An 11,841-nucleotide genomic window follows, 5' to 3' on the forward strand; every position below is an offset into this window, starting at 1 on the left:
CAACTCACTGGCATCTAGGAGCAACAAACACAACACTCCACACAAGGAGAACGCAACTCGTCAAAATTCGTGGATTTTCTTGTGTACATTTGTCATTGGCTAGACGCTTCAGTGCCTGCTGCCGTCGGAAGGGGAAAATTCGGAAATTGTCTTTCCCCCCCCCCGCCCGTAAAACGTTCAGCGTAAAGGCTCGTTGACGCTCGTCCAATGAAATTCGTACACAACCCTTCGTTAGCGTGTTAAAAGGCTAGCTGCGTTCTCCTTGTTTTTGTTGCTCCTAGCTGGCATAGTTATAGACTTATGATAACATATCACTGGGGTCTAAAATGTAGTAGGGATTAAAATGTTACACGTATTAAATGTAAAATAGAGATATTTTATTTCTTTCTAAAATTTTTATGAATATAAAATACTTTTTTTAGTTAGTAAAAATACACAGAACATTCCTGGACAGCAAAACTGTAGGTTACAAGTACTCGTACTTGAGAGGGTCTGGTTAAAATGTCCGTAGTATTTAGAATGCGAATGGAATCAATGTTTCGGCTTCTCGGTGGTTTCTGGCTGCTTCTCTAGAAGTAAATTGCCGAGACGCACGCTTATATCTTCATCTTTGCCGAACTTGAGCGGCGAAATTCTCCTCTGATTGGCTGCTGGCTCGGCGACCAATAGCTTGTCTTGATGACGTTCTAAATTCGTGTTCCGACCACTTTGGTCAGTGAGGTTTTCCCTCGAAGGCGGCTGACGGGGTGGACAATATTGATTCTGGTAGGAGAAAGTCTTTCTAGGTTTATTGAAATAGCTGTGACCTTGAAAGCGTTGCACCGAACGATAGTCGTCGTTTTTCCGATAATGATCATAAACAGTTTTCGATTTCGTGTGAAGATTTGTTCCGTCGTATTTGCACAGTTTTATATAATTAGGAAATTGTATTTGTTCATTATCGAAATCGTCAACAGACGCGCCACTCGGCTCACCACGTTTCGCCGACTTATTTTCGGATTTATCAATGGAATCGCTGTTCATTTCGCTTTTACCATCTTTCAGGATGCTAGCGTAGCTCTTTTGACCCTGTTTCGTGGACGGAACGCTTTTAACGCCAGCTACAAATTGTCTCAAGGCAGCTTCGCAAGCAGATACTGCACCCCGCGAAGCATCTGTGTGTTCCATTCTGGCCGATTGTGGCGTTTCTACGGTTTTCGATTCTTCAGTATCGAGATACTGAAAAGCTATTGGAGTTTTCGACTTTGCCGTATTGAGTGACTGATGCCCTATTTGATTTTTCGACTTTGCCATATCGAGTGACTGATGCCCTATTTGAGTTTTCGACTTTGCCGTATCGAGTGACTGATGCCCTATAGGAGTTTTCGACTTTGCCGTATCGAGTGACTGATGCCCTATAGGAGTTTTCGACTTTGCCGTATCGAGTGACTGATGCCCTAAAGGAGTTTTCGATTTTGCCGTATCGAGTGACTGATGCCCTATAGGAGTTTTCGACTTTGCCGTATCGAGCGTCTGATGCCCTATTTGAGTTTTCGACTTTGCCGTATCGAGCGTCTGATGCCCTATTTGAGTTTTCGACTTTGCCGTATCGAACGACTGATGCCCTATAGGAGTTTTCGACTTTGCCGTATCGAACGACTGATGCCCTATAGGAGTTTTCGACTTTGCCGTATCGAACGACTGATGCCCTATAGGAGATTTCGACTTTGCCGTATCGAGTGACTGATGCCCTATTTGAGTTTTCGGCTTTGCCGTATCGAACGACTGATGCCCTATAGGAGATTTCGACTTTGCCGTATCGAGTGACTGATGCCCTATTTGAGTTTTCGGCTTTGCCGTATCGAACGACTGATACCCTATTGGAGATTTTGCAGTATCGAACGACTGATACCCTATTGGAGATTTTGCAGTATCGAACGACTGATACCCTATTGGAGACTTTGCCGTATTGAGCCACTGATACCCTATTGGAGTTTTCAAGTTTGCCGTATCGAGTGACTGATACCCTATTGGAGTTTTAGACTTCGCCGTATCGAACGACTGATACCCTATTGGAGATTTTGCAGTATCGAACGACTGATAACCTATTGGAGATTTAACTTTTACCGTATCAAATGACTGATACGCGTTTACAATTTCCGAATCCTCCATATCGAGCAATTGAGATGGTATAAGAGTTTCAGGATCTATATCGAAATTGGACGATGTCTGATCGACTTCGTCACCGTTACTGTCACCCGGTGTTAAGTCGGGAGGGGACAACGGGACGACTCGATCCAATTGAAACGGGTCGCTGGGTTTCAGGCACATCGCTTTAGTTTTGAGCAGAAAAGCGCCGAAATCATCCAAACGAGTAGTTTCGCGTTGGAACATTTGTAGAATTGGAACCAAATTGAAATGCACCCCGATTTCTCTGAGGCGCACTACGTTGCGACTAATATCCTTGACTATCTCTTTGTGGCGAATCTCCACTTCGTTTTTTAACTCCTCAGCGAGCGGAGGGACGCTCACTGGAGATATTTCCATCGAGAAAACCCGCAAGTTTCGGTCAGCACGATGCACGCGACATTGGTAATGTTCGAGGGCAATTACTAAGTTGTCTTTTATACGAGGGAATGATCTGGGCGGCCCTTTAGAGGCGAACAATTTCTCAACCGGCAACAGAGAAACTGCCAAAGCGAAAGGCTCCTGACCACGTTCGAGAACCGTCTCGCATTTCCTAAAGTTCCTTTCCAATAAATACGAAATTTCAATCAGATTTAATCCTACTTCGTAAACGCCGTTGAAATAAGAGGCCACGGTCAAGTTGTCGAAAAGGGTCACGAAACTGCGATTGCTGTAAATTAAATGCATCGCTTGAACTGCGTTATTCTCAGCCATTTCCCTCAACTGGAACAAGAAAGAATTGAGAATGGTCATCGCTTGAGACATGTCGATGGTCGTCTTCCTCTCTTTCAGTAGAAACAAGAAGACCGACACTTTTCCGAACAGAATCTTTCGCGCGAAATAATGGTTAGGTCGCGCGTAACTTGGAATGTCTTCGACTGTCATCGAATTGTTAATCTTTATGGACGATCTACTTTCAATCACCGTTTGGACAAATATGCCCGCGGCTTCTGCGCGGAATCTCAGTACCGTGTCGAGGAATGTCATGAAAGGACACTGTTCGTGGAATCGGAGACACAAACTGAGTAGTTGGTCGTTGTCGATGCCGAAGAACTTGAAGTAGTTTTGAAATTCGTAGCCCAAACAATACGCCGTGTATCTGGTTGTGGAGCATTTGTTTTTAAGGGTCGGGGCCGAAGGGCTGGTGACCTGCTGGCCGTGGACGAAAGTGTCCGTGGCCGTGTCGTAAATCTGTCCCAAATAACAGCGACGACCCAACGTGGCCCGTTGCAATTGCCATATCTTCAACTCGCTAATGGCAGCCATGTCAAATCGCTAAGGGTTATTCTCCTGAAAAGATACAGATGTACAAGATTAAATGTAATGTTGGCTCGGGACAAAGTAACTTAAAGGGCAACTTGCAAGAAGTTGGTGAGTGCAGGGTGGCGGGGAAAATATTCGGAGAAGCGAATTCAGTTACAGGTTGCTTTCCCCCTTTGCACAATTTGAAGGTTTCCCACCTCATCGAAAACCGTAAATATTATCGGTTTGCGTCTCCCCCCCGGGCCACTTGCAAGTTGAACTTTAAATGTTCCTCCTCAGTTGGTTACAGAATTACATTGATTCACTTTTTTCAATGTTGGAAAGAAACAGATTTTAAAACAACAATAGCAGTTTTTGTGGTCTAAGCCTGGTTTAAGCCTGGTTTAATTTAATTTAACTAATATTCCAGTGACGTTGACAAAGAGAACGCTCCCAGCAATAGTGCTAATAAGTAGTATACATGAATTATGGGATCAAAGAAAGAATTATTCGTGCTTAATATCGAAAAATATATATGTTTTAAAAAGTTGACAATTTAAGACCTCGCCAAGTACTAGAGCTGCTACAAAAATTATTTAAAAATCCCACAAATTAACAATTCAATCGGTAAAAGACAACTTAATTATAAAGGGCCATAAATTTATAATATCCTAAAATTACAATTTGTCTCGGGCAATTCCTTACCGTTATTCAAAAATATTATTAAGGGAAGATGCAATAGGCGCTTAAAGCAAGTGTCGGCTCCTATTTTAAGGTTAGTATCATTGGCGAGCGAGAGATGTCACTAACGTAGAGTTTAGTCGAAATTGAAACAAGTTGAGGAAGCAAATTATTCCCTCAAAAGTAGGTGCCTCGACCTACCCCTTCCTTTACTTGGCTTTGCGTAGTCAACTTAGCTAGGATTGGCTTTTCTGCAATCACGTGTTTCAATCACGTAATCGTCAAATAAATGACAATACGTTTTTAAAAGTCGATAATAGATGGAAGCACTTTCCCGGCGATCTAAGCAATTATAGCTATCTTCGTTACATAGACACAATCAAAAATTCTGAGGGCAACGATAGAGCCGACACTTGCTTTAAATAAAACATCTTCAAGGAAATGGCCAAGAAGTAATATATCCAAGACCCAGGACCTGTTTACATAGTGCTAGTTGAAATAATGGAAACTTTTCAACTGTAAACAGGACGTCGTGTTTTCACTAAGCCTTAATATGTCAAAAAAGTTACCTGGTTAAAAGGGAACACTTGCTGCATACCGTACAGTTCAACAAGCACTATATAATAATAATCAGCTAGGCTAATACCCAAGGCACCACCTTAGTCCTAAGTCATCATGCGACTTTTGAAGCCCTTAATTCAGTTGGCCGGGTTACAATGCGTAGGAGGGTGGTGGCAAGCCCTGCATGCCACGAGATCGAGCCAACAGCTCCCTACACTAACTATTAGCGTTAACCTAGACAAGTTTTTATGGAAGGGGAAACCGAAGAACTCGGGGGAAAACCCCTTAAACCAGTGGGGGAGAGAACTTGCAAACTCAACGCAGGAGTTGTTCCGAGTTTTCACCCAGTGCCACAAGCTGGGATCGAACCCGGCTCCTCTTGCTGCGAGGCGAAAGTCCTAACCACTCCGCCACCCCACGTTCTGGCTCTCGGAAATATTACTTCTTGGCGATTTCTTGGGAGGATATTTATCATATTTTACTGTAGATGTTTCATAACTTGAATTGTTTTAATATTCTGTCATTAGTTTGTTATGTAATGCTCCATAACTGTATTACACTTTTCATATTGGTTTTCTAGTTCATATTATCCCACACGAAACAAGCTCAATAATGTTATGTATATAAAAAAAATACAAAACTATTTTATAGGATAATTATAGGACTAAATTATCATTTTAAAGGATCTTTATAGGGTTAAAAAAAGAAAGATTTATAGCGTGTATTTAAAAATCGTTTGGAATCTGTTCATTTGCGAGTTTATTTTCGAGAGAGTCATTGCTTTTCGAGATTATTAATTAATCATTAATCTTGTAAAACATTATCAGTTGGGTTTTAACCGAAAATGCTACAAATACAGGAAAAAAATTGAATAGTAGGATATTATAGGACCATTTCAAACGCCCCTTGAGAGTAGCTTTGACCGTAGTAAATTTTAGCCCCCTTGAGCGTAGACGAATATATGTCTACGGCACTGGAATTTACCCATCCTCCATTAACTAAAATTGAAAAAAATCGAATTATAATTGCGTAAAATAAAAAACTAATTTTCTTTTTAGAAATATAAAGTTTTACATTTTTCTTACAGGCAGGGTTTAAAAAAAACAAACCACGTAAGGTTTCTTCAACTAGTTAATCACTGCTTTACTTTTTTAACCCAAGCCCTCCTCTCCCCCTTTAATTAATTTCTGGGTGTGCGTTACGTTACTTATGCAATGTTCCTAGATTTATTCATACATATTTAGGTAAAAAAAATCATAAATACACCTTGAAATAGGGGTAGACCTAAGCACAATGTGGTATTTTCAGATCGCTCTTTTTTTAAATTACCATTAGACCGAAATCCTATCGCAACGGCAGTAATCTAAAGATTTTTACTTCAAATTAGAAATAGTTTCAGTAACTCAAAAAATTTGTAAACGCGAAACGTCTACGCTAGATTTAAAAATTAATTATTTTAAGTTACACTGTTACAGAAAAAGATCTATTTTAATTGTTAGTGAAAATGTCAAATAATATCCTTTTTTAGCACTTAAATTCTGTACTTTTGTCTAGCTAGTATATTTCGTCGTGAGTCCTACTTCATCGAAACATCAGTAAAATTGACCAATGACCAAGGGCAGCTATTATTGAATATTGAATTGTTCCTAATTTAAAATTAGTAGTAAGCGTAAAATTAACCTCATGTCGTGTCGAATAAATCAATATTTTCCTTGAAACACAGAAGTTAAAAAGGTAAAACGTTTCTACTTAACAAAATTGGTGATCAAACTTTGGGGAGAAACATACGAATTGCTGAAACTGTCCATTAAACCCAGGCTATAAAATGTGTAAGGAGAGAGAAATAAGTAGAAAGCTTCCTACTTTTAGTCGGTGCACGATAAAGCCGTCTACATTTCTACACGTTCTCCCTACTTGTATTCTAGCGCGACCAAATCTCTTCTCTAAGCATAAGTACAATTGTTTTAAAAATTAATCTCTAAAAAGTTTAATAATTCGAACCTCGACATGGGCTGTGAAGCGCTCACAAAAACTATGAAGTTAAAAATGTTAACACGTTTCATTTAAATTAATGCCGTTTGTTCCAATTTAAATTGGATAGGTTTACAATAGCTCAGCCTTTATATATTAATGGAGTTTCATCATGAGTTCAGCTTCACTACCTACTATCGTTTCACCTTTATTATACTATTTTCTTGTAACTTACGAATTATATAAATGAAATTTTCGGTGTTCAAACTATTCTTCTACGAAATATAAATTACATTCGTAACATTGACCTAATACAATAAATAAAATATTGCTAGAACGTTAGAGTTAACTTACTTTTTATCTATTGACCGCGAATACGCTCCCAGATGATTAACTGTTGTACACCGCTTTTACGACTATGGAAGCAGACTGCACTCGGTTAAAAACAAACGGAAAATGTTATAATTAATTTTTATTGATAGAGTTAAGAAACCCCGCTAGGTTTCCATAGGTTGAAACAATTTATTTTTATTTTTTAATATCCGTTTTATAGCCTTAGACACCATATCAAACTATTTTACTGGTTTCTGGAAAAATTAAGGAAATTAACGGTAATTTGAACTTGGTCTAGTTAGCCTTTTTAGTTTATACAGAACCACGTAGCGACCAACGCGAGAAGCTCATAAACCGCTTGATTTTGGTGTGCTTGGTAGACTCTTTGTGTTTTAAAATAGAAAATGCAATAGTTCAGGGCTTGGCTTTATGTAAACTGAAAAGGCTAAATAAACAGGGACATTTCACTGAATTTCTACAGCCTAGAAATGCGAAATTATTCTCGATCGAAACGGGTCTAGGTAGTGCCTATGATCTGGCGTCTGATATTTTCAAATTACAGGAAAACCCTACTCCAGTCGTTGTAAAATAAAAGATCTTCAAGAAAATTGCCAAATACTTCTGAGAGCCAGAACCAGCAAGTGTTTCCTTTTAACCAGTTATATTTTTTTTTACGTATTAAGGCTTAAAGGGACTTTCAAGAGACCCTCTAGTCAATTTAAAATACGTCATTCGGTCGCCGTTCGTTGTGAAGCCAAAGTTACGACCGAATGACGTATTTCAAATCGACTAGGTCTTTCTTGAAAGTCCCTTTAACAAAAACATGACGTTCTATTTACAGGTGAAAAGTTTCCATTATTTCAACAAGCACTTTATAAACAGAGACTTGCAGGTCCTGGCTCTCGAAAATATTACAGCTTGGAAATATCCTTGAAGATGTTTTACTGAAGCGCCTATTGCATTGTGTTAAACTTAAGACACTCTCTAATATGGCGTAATTGCGTAACATAAAAAGACCTCACGCTATTGGCTGCCAAACTCTAGTAGCGTAGACTAATAAGCTGCATATCTAGTTTTCGACGGTGACCGATAGCTTTCGGTCGCGTATAGGCTTCGAGCTTATCAAATATAGCGCCTTCTACTTTTTAACACTGTTAATTAAATATATGAGAAAATCAGGGTTGGAAAAAAGCCGGCTTTTATTGAAAAAATCCAGACCAGTGGTTTTATTGGCTATAACCGTTTTTTTTTCGGTAATAACCGGCTAAAATATAAACAGTACCTTTCACTTATGTAAGTAGAAAACTGTCTGCAGTTATTGTCGTAAATAAGAAACTAAACAAATAAAGCGAAATAACTATATAAAATAACTGAATTCTTTTGATTTCCTCGGGAAATTCCCCCTAGTTTTTGTGTATGACAGAAACGAGGCAGCGAACTTTGGAACTTTAAACCTACCGAAAAACTGGTAAAAGTAAACCGGTTTCTAAATATGAAACCAAAAATAAACTAAATTTCTATATAAAAACTATTAATTTACTAAATTATTCATATTGTATTTTTTTTTAAAAAAAGCCACAAAAATCTGGATTTTTTCAAGTGGCTATAACCGGATTTAACCAGGTGGCTATACCAAACGAAGTCTATATCTGCACGTAAGGGTCCCAATGAGCGGCCACGTTCAAACAACCGCAAGCACTAGCTAACACGATTGCTCCAGACGATACCTTCGCACATGTGCAGATATTGTTTGGTGTTTTTCGCCGATTGAGGGATAGGAACAAGTGTTTCTTAGGGGATCCGTAATGCCCCTGTAAATTACTGCCCTACAGATCAGAAACGCATTATGTTCCATAGATTAGTTTCAGTATATACGAAACGAGTAGCGATAGTTATCTTAATTTTTATACAATCACTTTAGAAACAATAAAATTGATAAATACGAGTTTTTTATATGGTTATTGCTCATGGAAGTATAATATTCGTGTTTGTGAAAAGTTTGTGTAATTATTTTCGATTTGACTATCGCTGGCTTTATTGAGGTTCCATACGCCGGAGCAGTATTCGAGGATTGGGAGGACGTACGTTTTCACGCCAAGTTTTCGTGGCGAACGAGCAATGCGATAAAGTCCGGCGAACGTATCCCAAGGAACGCGAATCTTGCGAGGTGATACCGTCTTCATGAGTACTCTAATCCAAGGTGGGGGTTGGTGTTACACCAAGGTTCTTTTGGGAGGTGACCTGCCGTAGAAGAGTGCCCACCATGGTGTAGGTAGCCATGGGAGAAAGGTGCGCTGGATTATGGAGTGTAAGCGCCGTGCATTTAGCAGCATTTGAGGGCGACCGCCAGGTGCTACTCCAAGCGACGATGGTAGATGGATCCTGTTGGAGAGTAGTAGTGTCGGTAGAGGAGAAGATTGCTCGAGAAAGCACAAGGTCGTCAGCGAATATATATATTTGCAGAACTTCGTTATCGCCGATGTCAATGATATAGATAAGGAAGAGTAGGGGGCGAAGGACAGAGCCCTGCGGAGCCACAGAAGTGGCGTGGTGCCACTCAGAAATGGCCCCAGCCCCAGGGAGGACCACCCGAAATTGGCGGTCCTTGAGGTATTCGCTGAGCCAATCCAGAGTGTTACCTCTGACTCCATTAGAGTGGAGCTTGGTCTTCAGGAGCTCATGTTGTACGGAGTCAAAAGCCTTTCAAAAGTCAAGGAAGATTATGTCTACCCGGCCCGCTCTTTCCAACCCTGCAGTCCAGTCGTCAACACAGCACAAAAGCTGGGTCTCAGCACTGAAACCGTTACGGAAACCAAGCTAGTGCGGACACATGAGGTCATGGGTGTTCAGGTGGCTCGTGATGGCGGATACTACGACGTGCTCTTCGAGATTTAGGACGTGCGAGAGTAGGGCAATGGGTCTATATTCCAGCTGGAGGGGAGCGTACCCGAGTCATACGTGAGCTGGAAGAGGAGCGACGGACTGGACTTCGTCAGGGCCAGAAGGCTTAAAGGCAGCTTCAGAATCCCTTGGGCCGAGAACATAATGGGTTCCATCGACGGAGGAGTGGGATCGAGTCGTAGGTGTTTTGAAGAAAGTGCCTGTAAGCAGGTTAGCAGTACAGAGAGCATACTTCACGATGGTTCGATGATTATTTGTGCTTTAGAGAAATCTACGTGAGCGGTTATAACAGCGTATAGTGATTCGAATCAGGCGTCGAAGAACAGGCCCAACCCATCGTAAGTTATGGCGGTAAGTAAGACGCCTGACAGGAACGTCAAGTTGCACAGCGCGCGAGATCGTCAATTTGAGAACATACCACGCTTTTTCGACCAAGTCGTAGGAGTCATAGGTTATTTTCGTTAGGCAGGTCAAAATAGCCGGAAATTCTGCTTTGTTAAAGTTCAGAACTGACCTCGGCGGGGACAGTTGGTGTTTATTGACGAGGAGGAAGTCATGGTCTCCAAAACCTTGGTAGTGGCGAATTGTGGCTTGGAGGCGAGCGGGGTTTGGATAAACCTAGTGGATGAACTGGTCGGCGTTGTCCAGTTGGCCGAGGGGTAGTTGAAATCACCGACAACAATCAAGTCTGAATTTGCGGTGGACAGTTTCGTGATGAGAGCATTAATGCGTTTGGTGTAGTGCGGCTTTGCTGAAGGCGGGCGGTACATACAAAAAATCCGAAGTCTATATTATATCAGGTCTATGCAAACTAACTCGAAGGTTACTCAACAAAAAGTAACTTTTTTTCAATAACTTTAAAGCGTGATTTACGTATGCGAAATAAAAGAAAAATGTATTTGAAAATAGATTTAATTCTCAAATTAGTACTTTACGAAAATGGGGTAAGAGATACCAAAAGCAATAAAAATATAAAAGTAATACAAATATATAACAGGCTGTGTGCAAGCTATACGAAAATATTCAATGAAAAAATATTAAAGTTTAAATTTAAAAGCTCAATACGAACAATTTTCGAGTCATCGAAATTATCATAAGCAAACTAAAAGTTCACTATAATACCAAAATAATAAGATGTTAAAGAAAATATACAGTCCCATAGGTTGACCATAAAAATCTGAATCCAAAGCAGTTTTGTACTTTGGCCACACTTCTAATAACACCGAGCAATTAATTTACCTTCAGTTAAAAAATAATTTTTAAGTTTGATTAAGAAAATAAAAAATGAAAAGTATATGATGACTAAAAATAACAAAACCAAAAGTTAACGATTATCCAAATACTAAAACGGATAATTTACCATTATCCAAATACTAAAACGCAGAATTTTCGATTACCCGAAATACTAAAACGGAAAATTTAGGATTACCCGAAATACTAAAACGGAAAATTTAGAATTACCAAAATACTAAAATGTGAAGGTAATGATTACGTCAAAATAATAAAACGTGAATGAAAATGTTGAAGTAATTAACAGAGATCCAAAAGTTGATATTCAAAATTTTAATCCGAAGAAATTTCGTACTGTATTGGTAAAATTTCTAAATACACCTGATTTCTTTTCAACTTCTTCGACTGAAGTGCTTCTCTTTGGTTGGTAGACAATTTCGGCGTTGACTTGGTGTTCGTACTTGCGACCCGATTGCATAATGACGACCATCTTTTTAATGGTCGGGCCATTGATGGGCAGGCGATAGAGATCGGACACGGCGTCGTTGATCTCAGTCAAACTGAAAGCGCCATTCGGAGCCACGTTGTTCGGATCGTCCAAGGATTCCTGAATAATCTTAATTTCGTTCTCGTAATCCTGTTTCATGAGCTTCAGGCCCTGCACTAACGCTTTCTTGTCTGGGTCATCCGAACTCTTTTGCTCCTCCAAAGATATCAAATAGTCCATGTATTCTTTCAACGCGTCGTTGTATGGAG

At 39.9% G+C, this 11,841-nt stretch overlaps 1 protein-coding gene across 3 annotated transcripts; it reads right to left on the minus strand.

The window, feature by feature from the left end:
• Window positions 1-355: 355 nt before the first annotated feature.
• On the minus strand, window positions 356-7,001 carry LOC149957553 (uncharacterized). Of its 3 annotated transcripts, none has more exons than XM_090165628.1 (3): window positions 6,976-7,001; window positions 2,085-3,456; window positions 356-1,928 (listed from the first exon to the last, which is right to left on the minus strand). In XM_090165628.1, the coding sequence occupies exons 2-3, from the start codon at window positions 3,430-3,432 to the stop codon at window positions 532-534; spliced, it is 2,745 nt and encodes a 914-aa protein (XP_090021754.1). In that variant the 5' UTR covers window positions 3,433-3,456; window positions 6,976-7,001; the 3' UTR covers window positions 356-531. The 3 variants fall into 3 exon arrangements, with proteins under 3 accessions (XP_090021754.1, XP_090021755.1, XP_090021756.1); XM_090165629.1 differs by lacking the exon at window positions 6,976-7,001 and adding an exon at window positions 6,857-6,931; XM_090165630.1 differs by lacking the exon at window positions 6,976-7,001 and adding an exon at window positions 6,828-6,890.
• Window positions 7,002-11,841: the final 4,840 nt, after the last annotated feature.

Source organism: Leiobunum rupestre, chromosome 2, assembly GCF_980474605.1.
Source record: "Leiobunum rupestre chromosome 2, qqLeiRupe1.1.hap1, whole genome shotgun sequence".
In the NCBI taxonomy this organism is placed as follows: Eukaryota; Metazoa; Arthropoda; class Arachnida; order Opiliones; family Sclerosomatidae; genus Leiobunum; species Leiobunum rupestre.